The 12,731-nt window shown below is 34.3% G+C and overlaps 1 protein-coding gene across 1 annotated transcript; it reads right to left on the bottom strand.

Annotated features, from left to right (window-relative positions):
• Positions 1-6,445: 6,445 nt before the first annotated feature.
• LOC147808575 (uncharacterized) lies at positions 6,446-12,091 on the bottom strand. The gene is made up of 3 exons (XM_087162622.1): positions 10,332-12,091; positions 9,404-10,252; positions 6,446-7,051 (listed from the first exon to the last, which is right to left on the bottom strand). Exons 1-3 carry the CDS (start codon positions 12,089-12,091, stop codon positions 6,721-6,723), a joined length of 2,940 nt encoding a protein of 979 aa, XP_087018748.1. The 3' UTR covers positions 6,446-6,720.
• Between the last annotated feature and the right edge of the window lie 640 nt (positions 12,092-12,731).

Here is a 12,731-nt window from a genome sequence, read left to right as displayed (position 1 = left end):
GGTAGTGCACTGAGTCCATGCGCAAGAGGTCGGGGATTCGCTCCCCACCAACTGAAGGCTGCCCGTGGAGTATATGGTGACCGAATCACGTTATGTCTGTCGAGTCACTAAGTGTCCTCCATATTCAAACCGGTTTCATTCGAGTAAAGATTATACCGCTGTATAACATCGACCGATAATTATAATTTGACATAAAATCCTACAGTGCGTCTAATAATATGGCCAGGGACTGTAATTTGGCGAAAATAGAGCGGCCGGCACAGTCTGGTTGGTAGTGCACTGAGTCCATGCGCAAGAGGTCGGGGATTCGCTCCCCACCAACTGAAGGCTGCCCGTGGAGTATATGGTGACCGAATCACGTTATGTCTGTCGAGTCACTAAGTGTCCTCCATATTCAAACCGGTTTCATTCGAGTAAAGATTATACCGCTGTATAACATCGACCGATAATTATAATTTGACATAAAATCCTACAGTGCGTCTAATAATATGGCCAGGGACTGTAATTTGGCGAAAATAGAGCGGCCGGCACAGTCTGGTTGGTAGTGCACTGAGTCCATGCGCAAGAGGTCGGGGATTCGCTCCCCACCAACTGAAGGCTCCCCGTGGAGTATATGGTGACCGAATCACGTTATGTCTGTCGAGTCACTAAGTGTCCTCCATATTCAAACCGGTTTCATTCGAGTAAAGATTATACCGCTGTATAACATCGACCGATAATTATAATTTGACATAAAATCCTACAGTGCGTCTAATAATATGGCCAGGGACTGTAATTTGGCGAAAATAGAGCGGCCGGCACAGTCTGGTTGGTAGTGCACTGAGTCCATGTGCAAGAGGTCGGGGATTCGCTCCCCACCAACTGAAGGCTCCCCGTGGAGTATATGGTGACCGAATCACGTTATGTCTGTCGAGTCACTAAGTGTCCTCCATATTCAAACCGGTTTCATTCGAGTAAAGATTATACCGCTGTATAACATCGACCGATAATTATAATTTGACATAAAATCCTACAGTGCGTCTAATAATATGGCCAGGGACTGTAATTTGGCGAAAATAGAGCGGCCGGCACAGTCTGGTTGGTAGTGCACTGAGTTCATGTGCAAGAGGTCGGGGATTCGCTCCCCACCAACTGAAGGCTCCCCGTGGAGTATATGGTGACCGAATCACGTTATGTCTGTCGAGTCACTAAGTGTCCTCCATATTCAAACCGGTTTCATTCGAGTAAAGATTATACCGCTGTATAACATCGACCGATAATTATAATTTGACATAAAATCCTACAGTGCGTCTAATAATATGGCCAGGGACTGTAATTTGGCGAAAATAGAGCGGCCGGCACAGTCTGGTTGGTAGTGCACTGAGTCCATGTGCAAGAGGTCGGGGATTCGCTCCCCACCAACTAATATTTTAGAATTCGCATCATCACCTGACATCCTTCAAGAAAAGAAGTAAAATCATACCTGCCAAGTCTCCTATTTTTTAACTCCTGTATTTCTCCTGTTTGCCTATATATTCTCAAAATTTCTCCTTTTTGTAAAAGAAATTTTCAAAAAACAATTTTGTCCATAAAATATCCACTGATTTCAAAAAAACTTCTCTTCTTCCTCAACAGATGGCGCTACTTTCAGTGTTTGTTGAGTTGATAATAGTTTAAGTATCCATGTAAAGCAAATTCGGGTTAGTTCCATCAAAAGGCAAATTCCACCCAATCCAGGAGTTCCCTTATCTTCTGGATTGAATTCAAAATTACAACGTCGGTTATAAAATAGTTTAAGTAATTATAAATAATGGTTCCAAAAAATCTTATTTAGATTTGTATACACATTTCTTCCTACGCTAAAAGTAAGTGCTTATATTATTTCCAATTTTGAATTTCTCTTTCTGACTTACATGATTACGCATGATGTACCAAAACTTTACTCGTAATGCCGCTAGTAAAATCTACGTTATTTGACTTCTCCAATGTTGGCAGGTATGTAAAACAAAAGCGTCATTTAGGTAATTTAGAGAAGTGATTAGAGAATCAGTACTCTTTGAATTCTCTAACATGCAAAGCAACTCAATGCATAGAATGCTGTCAGTAGTTTTCAGTTGACAACTAAATGTTTGCACATTTGCATGTGTTTAACTCTCAACACATTTTCAAAGTTTCTTTTCATTGTTGTCTGAACCTGATAGGGGGACCACGCTGTGAAATTATCTTAAGATGCTGAGAAATTGATTCTCGCTGTCTTCTATATCTTTTTTACATCCGTCCTTGATAAAAATTTTAGTTTACGACTACTAATGTTCAACCTTGTAACTTTGAACCCAATCCAGAAGACAAGGAAACTCCTGGATCAGTAATTCCAGAGGTATTGCTTTGTTATGGAAACATGGAGGACTTAGTGACGCGACAGATATAACGTGATTCAGTCATCATTTACTCCAAGGAGAGCCTTCAGTGGGTGGGGATCGAATCCACGACCTCTTGCACATGGACTCAGTGCCCTACCAACCAGACTATGCCAGCCGCTCTATTTTCGCCAAATTACAGTCCCTGGCCATATTGTTAGACGCACTGTAGGATTTTATGTCAAATTATAATTATCGGTCGATGTTATACGGCTGTATTATTTTCACTCGAACGAAACCGGTTTGCATTTGTTTACGCTCCTGTATCAGTTGGTTACCATTGTAATGCAATACGTTAAAAAAAATATAAATAGGAAGTATATAAAAAATCTCTTGAATAAAAACCCATAACATGTATGTTTAAATATAAAGCATGTAAACTCGTGTAATTATTAATAAACTACAGTGCGTCAAATAATCTGATGTAATTATTATAATATACTGAGATAATGCTTAATATAATACATATTCTATATTTATATAATCTATCACCTAATTTATATTACATATTGTCTAGTTTGATACGCTAACGTTAAAAAGTGCAAACCGGTTTCTGTCACATAAAAACAATAAAGCTGTATAGTATTACCTGATGATTAAGATTTTGCATAGAATCTTATAGTACGTCTAATGGTTTGGCCAGGGACTGTAGTGATTTTTTCTAAAATCTGAACTTTGTAAATAGCAAAACTTCTGTCCCTTACTTGGCTTATAATTATTTTATCTTGTAAAAAGTACGATTAAAAAGCTGACAATAGAGTTATATTTTATTGATTTATTCAATCAAAATTATTCTTCTTTTATCAGAGTAATAACCTTGTCTATTACTTATTCTGAAGGACGGGTAAAATAGGCAAAACAATTTTAATTTCCTTAGATTTTCTTTTTAAAAAATATTACCGATTTAAATTTTTTTCTGAATTTAAAATCTAAACAACAGCTCCCCATTATTTTTTTTTAACTGAAAATCAAAGTTCATTATTAAAACAAGCTCTATGAACCAGAACGTTCCTCAGTTTTAGATACTTTTAGCATGTACAGCCTTTCAAACTTCAAAAAATGCCAAGTCTGCATTTTTATTTTTCATAAGATTTTATTTTCATAAAGTGAGTAAAAAATTTTGCATCTTTATTTATAGAATACGTTGCCCACATGGGTGAAAGCCCTTATATAGCAAGACGGAAAAGAGAAAAACCTGGTACGTAAAACATTTCATTCCAGCATTTTTTTCGAAAAAAATGAAATATCTCTAACTATCAAGATTTCTTTTATAATTCTGGCATATATATAAAACTGCTTCTTTTCCAAGATAAAGTAGATATTGTTGAAAAATTTGAAAAAAAAAAAAAAAGTAAACTCCTCCTTAAAACTAGCTATAACTGAAATGGTTTTACTACCAGCCTTTCCTCTTTTCCGTCTCGCTTTCACCCCTGGTTGCCCATTCGATTTAATGCCATTCACTTTGTCAATGAATCACCTGCATTTAAATATTTTTTCAACATCTTGAAGATCTTCCTGTCTGAAAAAATAAGGAATAGGGCAAGACTGTAATTTTTTTATTATTTAAGCCGTTTAATTTCCTCTAAAGTATAAATTGGTAAGGAATTTAATTTTAATATTCCGTGAAATTTTATTATTTTTTTTAAATAACACCAGTTTTATGATTTTCCAAGCATAAGCATCGTATTTAAAGTAAACTGTAGAGTATTATGCAAGTACATTATACTCTAAGATATATATTTATAAGTGCTAATGAATCAACTATTATATATTAGTCGTGTAATAAAAGCATAATTTTGCATAAAAAAAAACATTGCCAAAATCAAAAATACCATTTTAGTTTTTAGCTTTAAATCTAAACAGGTCTCTGAAATTTACAAACTTATGCATGTATGTACGTCAGATTCATTTTCTGCCAAAATATATTAAAATTTTATGAAAAACATTGTGTAGGCAGCGAAAAATTAAATTAAATTAGATTAAATTTTAACGTGTCACCAGTTATAACTTTTAAACGGGAGGTCAGATTTTTATTCTGGAAAAGTGCTACATCTCAAAGAAGTCTCTAAAATGTGTATAACAGATAACTGTTATCGTAGCTATATGCTTTTTTTTGACAAAAATGCACTTTTTCTGAAGAGACCAACCTTTTAATTGAATTCGTAATTTATTCCTTAAGAATAAGAGGGCAGTATACAAAGTTTTGTAAAGCTGGCTTTTAAAATTTAGTTCCTTAAACAGTTCAAAAATATTTTACTATAATGTTATATATGTGAAACATTTCTCTTTTTATGTTTTGAATGAATGGTTTAACTACAATAATAATTTCACAAAAAGTTATAAGCCGTCAGCTCCGAGAAAAATATTCATCAACTTATACAATTTTATCAGTTATAATTATAGGAATAACTAAGTGTTGCACGCATCATGTCTTTTGAACTGTTTTTACCGTATTGTTTGGCACAGCATGTCCTCTTTTGGAATAACAATCAAATATACCCAGAAAAAGAAACCCACCCATGTAATCTTTGACGCCAGCTGATCTTTTATAACCGTTGTTGAACAGCAAACCCAATTTTAGTTTTACAACTGTTCAACTCTGGTAGTCTTTTAATTTTGAACCCAATCCAGAAGACAAGAAAATTCCAGGATCAAGCACTGAGAGAAATTTACCTTCGGAGAGGACTTTTTTGATCTCTGGAATTCGAACCCGGTTAACCTCATTGTAAGGCAAACGTTCCATCACGGAACCAGCTGAAAGTTTTTTTTGTAATATTATTTTTTTAATAACCGTTGTTGAACAGCGGACCCAATTTTGGATTTACCACTATTAATGCTCAACTCCGTAGCCTTATGATTTCGAGCCCAATCCAGAAGACAAGGGAACTCCTGGATCAAGTATTAGGAGAAATTAGCCTTCGTGGAAGATTTTTTGTTGGTTTACAGTTACCGAATTGCTCCTCTAAAATTTTGAAGTAAACTAAAAGATCTTATCATCTGCAAAGGTTTTTAGAATCGTCTAACCAAAAACATTAATTTCATATACTAATTTTATTTAATACTGAATTACTAATATCGTATACTAGTAATTTGATCAACAGCCGTTTTTGAGTTAACAACTACCTACGTTCAGCACCGCAGCGTCGTAATTTTGAACCGAGATGCAAGGAAACTCTTCGATCAAGCTAGTATTTGCAGGCGACTTCTTTCAGGAAATTTACCGCATTTGCGTTACACGCAGAGAAAAACCACGAAAACCTTCTCCAGTAACCCAGATGGCAAGAGGATTCAAACGCATGCTACCACTAATGATATTTTACGTCAGCACTGTTGTCGATGCGAGCTGGGAACAGAATTCGCATCTATCAGCCACCGCTGAGGTTTGAACCCGGTTCATCTTATACTAGTAATTTTTTCAACAGCCGTTTTTGAGTTAACGGCTACCTACGTTCAATTCAAGAAGCGCACATCTTTCGAAACTCAGAAAATATTAAAATACTGTATTTGTTCAGATTTATAGTTTTTTCTGAACATATTTTAAAATGTAAATCCCAAAATATATTATTTTTTCAAAAATGTTTTTTTTTTTTTATGTCAATAACTGTTTAAGCAAACTAAGATTATGAGTGAACTAAAAGAAGAAAAAAAACTTTTTTCTTTCCCCGATTTTTGATAGGTAGGTACTTAATAACGTTGCACTAGAGCAGTGATTCTCAACCACCGTGCCGCGGCACTTTTATGTGCCGCCAAATTCTTAAATGTGCCGCCAAATATTAGAAATGATACAACAATAAAAATAACAATGCTTTTTTTTTATTATGAGTAAAGTTTAAATTAAAGAAAAGTGTACATGTATATACTTTTTATAATTTTTCCACGCTTTAGGATACTAAATATGCCCTGTTCTTACAAAAACTGTTCTTCCGAAACAAAAACGAAAAAAAAGAGCCAAATGTTTTCCTCTAAACCTGAAACTCTTTTAGTGTCAGAAAACGATAATAAAGATAAGAATTGCTTTCTTTGTAAACAAGATATGTGCTAACGGTGGTTCATCTATAAAATCCGATTTTAGAAATTCTATCAGGAAATGATCAAAGTAATTCTAAAAATTCGATTAAGAGGAAATCAACGCAATTCTAATTCAACAGTCAAATCTAAGAATATTTTAAGTATTTAATAAGAGAAGAGAAAAGAAAGAGATTACATTTTTAAAGCTCAACAGCTACATGAAATTCTAAACATCGAATGAATATTAATATTCAGTTCTTTTTTTGTTTTTGGCAGTGCGCATGCGCGTCGTTACTTCTACGTAAGAAGAAAATTGTTACTTGACGGGAACATCCCGCCCCCCGTTGGATGTTAGTCCAACATCATCCGGTAATGGAAGTATGTTAGAGATGGCTCGGCGAAAAGTTCCTCTAGCTGTTTTGACGTCAACCACTCTGACAAGATTGTCTTCTCCAGGATAAGTTTTCACAATTCTAGCCAGATTCCACTGCATTGCTGTCTTACTAGGATCTTTAAGAAGGACTAGTTGATCAACTTTCAGATTTTCTTGTGGACAAGTCCATTTCGAACGTGTTTGTAGTTGACTCAGGTATTCATGGCTCCATCTATTCCAAACGCTGTCTTTCAGACGTTGAATCAGGCTCCACCTAGAAGAAAGAGAAAAAGAATCTGGAGCAGTATGATGTTCTGGAAATGACATAATCGGAGCTCCAACTAGAAAGTGTCCTGGTGTCAACGGCTGCAGATCGTTAGGGTCTGATGACATGGGCGAAAGTGGGCGTGAGTTGAGAATACTTTCGATCTGCACTACGAGCGTAGTCAGTTCTTCAAAATTTAGTAAGTTAGATTTTGTGACTTTCAAGAGTATTCTCTTCATGGATTTAATATTAGCTTCCCACAGACCACCAAAGTTAGGAGACGCAGGCGGTGTGAAATGCCACTGAATTCCCTCTTCAGCACTAAAGTTCTTCACAGAGTTTGACTGGCAAAGTTCAAGCATTGAGTTCAAAACATTTCTTGCACCTTTGAAGTTAGATGTGTTATCACTCCAAATAATCGACGGTTTTGAACGTCTCGAAATGAATCTTCTCAAACAAGCTAAAAAAGCATCTGTTGTCAAGTCTGAGACAACCTCGAAGTGAGTAGCCTTAGTACTGAAGCAAATAAATATAGCGATGTAAGATTTAATTATAACCTTAGATCTCTTCCAATTAGGTTTTGTTAATATGGGACCAGCAAAGTCTAAACCAACTTTATCAAAAGGTCGTGATGGTACGATCCGATCTTTGGGCAAGTTACCCATCTTTTGATTAATAGTTTGTGTCTTAGTCTTGAAACAAGTCAAGCATTTATGTATGAATCTTCGGACTCTATCTTGTCCAGAAGGTATCCAGTAAAATTGTCTAATCAAATAAAGTGTTGTCTGAACTCCCGAGTGTAATGATTTGTTATGAAAGTGTTCGATGATTAATTGTGTAAGGTGATGAGATTTCGGTAAAAGCATTTGATATTTTTGTGATTCTGTTAACTCGGAGAATTTCAAGCGACCACCAACTCTCATAAGTCCATTGTCGTCCATAAACACATTCAATGATATGATTTTGCTATTTTGAGGAATTGGCTGTTTGTTTTTTAGGCATTTAATCTCAGAGCTAAACTCTATAGATTGCACACATTTTACTAACACCTGTGTAGCATTTTGTAGCTCGAATGTACTTAAATTATCCCTTTTTCTATTTGTATCTTTACAGTTTTTAAGAAATCTTAAGCAATAAGCTGTAATTCTAACCAACCTAGTGAAAGAGGAGTATCGATTAAGGAAATTGTTGATGTTTTCGTTTCTCTCTGCGACGTTTGCGTTTAAAGTTAAAACTTTCTGAATTTCTAGTGTCTCTGGATTTGCAATAAGTTCTTTGTGTGTTTCTAAAGATTTTGGCCACGACGATTCATCTTCTTTCAGCCACAGTGGACCCTGCCACCAAAAGTCGCTGTTTTCTAATTCTGAAACTGAAAGTCCACGTGATATTAAATCAGCTGGATTATCCGTTCCAGGACAGTGAAACCATTCTGAAGGATTACTGTGTTTGTGAATTTCCTGAATTCTGTTCTTTATGAAAATTTTAAACCTATCTGGTGAACCTCTTATCCAAAAGTACGTAATAGATGAATCAGTCCAAAAAATTCGCTCAACTGGAAATTCCAAACCTTCTATGATTTTTTCACTCAGTCTAGCAGATAAAAGTGCTCCCATAAGTTCTAATCTAGGTAAAGAGAGCATCTTTAACGGCGCAACTCGTCCTTTAGAGGCAACAAAACTAGTAATGATGTTTCCATCGTTTAGCTTTACTCTTAGATAGGCAACCGTTCCATAAGCTTTGATGGAAGCATCTGAAAATAGGTGTAACTGGATATTGTCTATATCTTTAGGTAATGCATGTGAGAAATAGAAACTCGGTAATCGAATGTTACTCAATTTCTTTAAATCATCACACCATTTATTAAATGCCTTAATGGTTTTATTTGGTACAACCTCATCCCAATCTAAGCCTAAACACCATATTTCTTGTATCAGGCATTTGATACGAATAGTAAATGGCCCAATGTATCCAATAGGATCAAATATGCGACCTGCAATTTGTAAAATATATCTTTTAGTCCCCTTATTTTTCTTAAGGAATAATTCAACATTTCGAGTATCAAAGTAAAAATAGTCTTCCTTGGGATTCCATGCAACTCCCAGGATCTTTGAAGGTATTAAAGTTTGATCAAAAGAATCAGTTATGTCATCTACTTCTAATTTATGTTCTTTCAACTTGTGAAACAGTTCTGGGGAATTTGTTTTCCATTTTCTCAAACACATGCTAGCATCTTTAAAAATTTCATGACTTTCTAAACAAGTAGTCAGAGCACTTTCTACCTCATCTTCTCCTATGAGGTAATCATCAACATACAACGATTTATTTAACAGTTGAACAGTATGAGGAAATTTCTGTACATACCTCTTCAAGTGATGTTTTATGGTGGCATTAAGTAGAAAAGGAGAAGATCTCACACCAAACAGAACTCTTGTCATCCGGTAGGTCTCATCAGGACTGAAATCGTCTGGGCTTCTGTTCCAAAGAAATCTGGTGTAGTCTCGGTCTTCTTCATCAATTTCAATCTGCAGGAAAGCTTGCTTGATATCAGCAGTCACAGCTACAGGATGAAGTCTAAATCTAATCAAAAGAAGAAAAAGATCAGGTAATAAATTAAGTCCAGTATACAAGCATTGGTTTAGTGAAATCTGTCCAGCAGAATGCGATGATGCATCAAAGATGACTCGTAATCTACTTGTACTCTTGTCATTTCTGACCACAGCTCTGTGAGGCAAGTAGAAGCAATTATCTTCATTCAAAGTTTCGTTTTCCTTTGTAACAGGCTCTATAATGTGCTCTTTTTGATAATCTTCTAAAACTTTGTTGTATTCAAAAAAATAGACTGGATCGTTGATGAAAGATTTTTTCAAAGACTGAAATCTTCTACTGGCGACTACCTTATTATTATGTAAAATACTCTTTAATTCAGGTTTCCAGGACAACTTCACTTTGTAGCGATTATTTGCATATGAAATTCCTTCTTCAAAATTTTTCATTATCTCCTTTTCAACATTATCTTTAGTTTCTGAGTCCACATTAATCCCTAAGTTTTCCAGCTCCCAAAATTCTCTTAGTTGATCGGAGATAGATTTTTCTTCGACGATAATTTTGAAGCTACATAGATCTTTATGAATGCTTCCTTGACCCTGAAGACACCAGCCAAAAATGGTTTCTGAAGCGACCAGCTTGTCGTTCAATCTTCGAATTCTACCACTGACAATGTCAAAATAAAAAATCAGCTCCAACTAAAATTTCTATCTTATTTTCTTTAGAGTCATAGGAATCAGCTAACTGTAAGCCTCTCAACTGCTTATATGCTTTTTGAATGTTGGTATCAGGTGCTGGTAAATTAGTAGCAGATATTTGATGGGTGACTAGAGCTTCAAGTTCAATATTTAACGAAGGTTGATCCCTATTAGCTAATCTTATTTTAACAACATCATAAATTTTCTCTTGAGCTCCATCAGCTCCGAAGGCATAAACAGATAAAGTTTCCGATCTTACAATGGGTAGTTTTAATCTTTTTGAAACTTCTTCTAAAACGAATGTTCGCATGGATCCATTATCTAATAATATTCTAACAGGTGAAGTTTCTTCATTTAATGATGATTTAATCATAGCGGTACATGTTTGCAAATAAATTCCAATAGTGGATTTAATCAACGAATCAGTTTTATAAACTTCATGGCATTGCGAAATAGCAGTAACAATTTTAGTTTCGTTTTTATCCTCAGCTTTACCAAATTGATAGCAAATTGTTCTATTGTGCTTATGGTTACAAATATCGCAAAATGTCCTTTTCTTACAGTCTCTAATTCTATGATTTTTTTGTAGGCACAAAAAGAAACGAGCTTGTTTTCTTAACAAATCCTTTTTTTCATCAATATTTACATTGTTGCAGTGTTCCGAACTATGAGTTTCTTTACAAAAGATACAATTACTTTCTGTGACAGGAGCTAAATATTCTACTGTTTTGTTTACATTTGAATTGAAAGGGCGATTTTGATTTCGAGGTGACTCACGCGAATTGCCAAATTGTTGTTTTGCGACAGTATTATGATTAATGAAGTTTTTCTTTCTATCTACCCTCGAGTTTTGGAATGAAACAGATTCCCTACATTCTATTTCAATTTTTAGAAAATTTATCAGTTCCATTACATCAAAATCACTTAGATTTGCTTTATCTAATTTTCTACGGTTAAAGCTTAAAGCTAATTCTTCAGGAATTAATTTAATCAAAATGGGGTACAATAAATGTCCATACATTCCGGAAGTTACTTTTAAAGAGTCCAAACTTCGAATTTGTACTTCACAAGTGTCATGTAGTTTTCTTAATCCTAAAACATTATTAGCATCTTTAACAGGATAGAGATTTAACAATTTGTTCATATGAGCATTTATAACTAATTCATCTCTACCGAATCTTTCTTTTAATAGTTTAACAGCTTTTCCATAATTTTCCTCAGAAAGCGAAAACCCATTAACAACATTAGCTGCAGCACCTCCTAAAAGTGATTTTAAATACGAGAATTTGTCTATTACAGATAATGTTTCATTTTTATCAATTGTACTTTGAAATTGATTCCAGAATTCTATCCAAACACACGGATCTCCATAATATTTTTCTATCGATAATTTAGGAAGTTTAACATTATTGTTTATTTTCCCATTCAAAACTTCTGTGGCTATAGTATTGTTGGAATGTTCTTGTGCCTGAATTAAATTTACCCTATCATAATTATTAGCAGTTGCATTACGAAGAAAGGATTTTATCTTAGAAGAAAGTTTCGAATTCCATAAAACAATTTTCTGACCATATTCCATTGCAGATTCAATTTCTGCATCAAAATCATTTTCATCTACAATTAGAGATTGTATAGTATTATCTAAATCATTTATTTGTTTTAATCTACTAGTCAAAAAATCTAAATGTTGTTCCAGTTCAGTATCAGTATTTATTTCATCAAATTCTTGTTCTAGTTTGTTTATATATTTTGTTATGCTAGAACGTAAAACGCCTCTAATTTTTCTTTGCTTCGTTAATTCTTCCATATTTTAAAAATTCTTATCAACACTAATAATCAAATTTTTAACTTGTATGATGCTTCAATATTTAGTAAATATGTAAACAAATACTGCATCAGACAATCAAAACAAAACAACTTTCAACAAAACAACTACTTTAAATTTGAAGCATCAAATTATCTAAATCTTCATATAGATCAAATTATCAAATCTTCCTACCTTTCTTTTCTTTACACTTCCTGATCAATCCGAAATCGAAACAATCTATAACAACAAGAATGTTGTTTCGCGGCGGAAGCACCAAAATGCTAACGGTGGTTCATCTATAAAATCTGATTTTAGAAATTCTATCAGGAAATGATCAAAGTAATTCTAAAAATTCGATTAAGAGGAAATCAACGCAATTCTAATTCAACAGTCAAATCTAAGAATATTTTAAGTATTTAATAAGAGAAGAGAAAAGAAAGAGATTACATTTTTAAAGCTCAACAGCTACATGAAATTCTAAACATCGAATGAATATTAATATTCAGTTCTTTTTTTGTTTTTGGCAGTGCGCATCGTTACTTCTACGTATGAAGAAAATTGTTACTTGACGGGAACAATATGCACTAGGCTGAAAGCCATTATATAGCAAGACGGAAAGGGTAGAAAAACTGGTACAAAA

The sequence above is a fragment of the Parasteatoda tepidariorum genome, chromosome 5, assembly GCF_982258835.1.
Source record: "Parasteatoda tepidariorum strain Cologne lab strain chromosome 5, Ptep-v5.0, whole genome shotgun sequence".
In the NCBI taxonomy this organism is placed as follows: domain Eukaryota; kingdom Metazoa; phylum Arthropoda; class Arachnida; order Araneae; family Theridiidae; genus Parasteatoda; species Parasteatoda tepidariorum.
This window is presented reverse-complemented; position numbering and strand designations above follow the sequence as displayed.

Coding starts and splice junctions, on each gene's coding strand:
- LOC147808575 (XM_087162622.1), bottom strand. CDS start 12,091: ATGGAAGAATTAACGAAGCAAAGAAAAATTAGAGGCGTTTTACGTTCT. Junction 10,253..10,331: donor AAGCAGTTGAGAGGCTTACA/GTTAGCTGATTC, acceptor TGACATTGTCAG/TGGTAGAATTCGAAGATTGA. Junction 7,052..9,403: donor ATAAAACATCACTTGAAGAG/GTATGTACAGAA, acceptor TCTTTCTTCTAG/GTGGAGCCTGATTCAACGTC.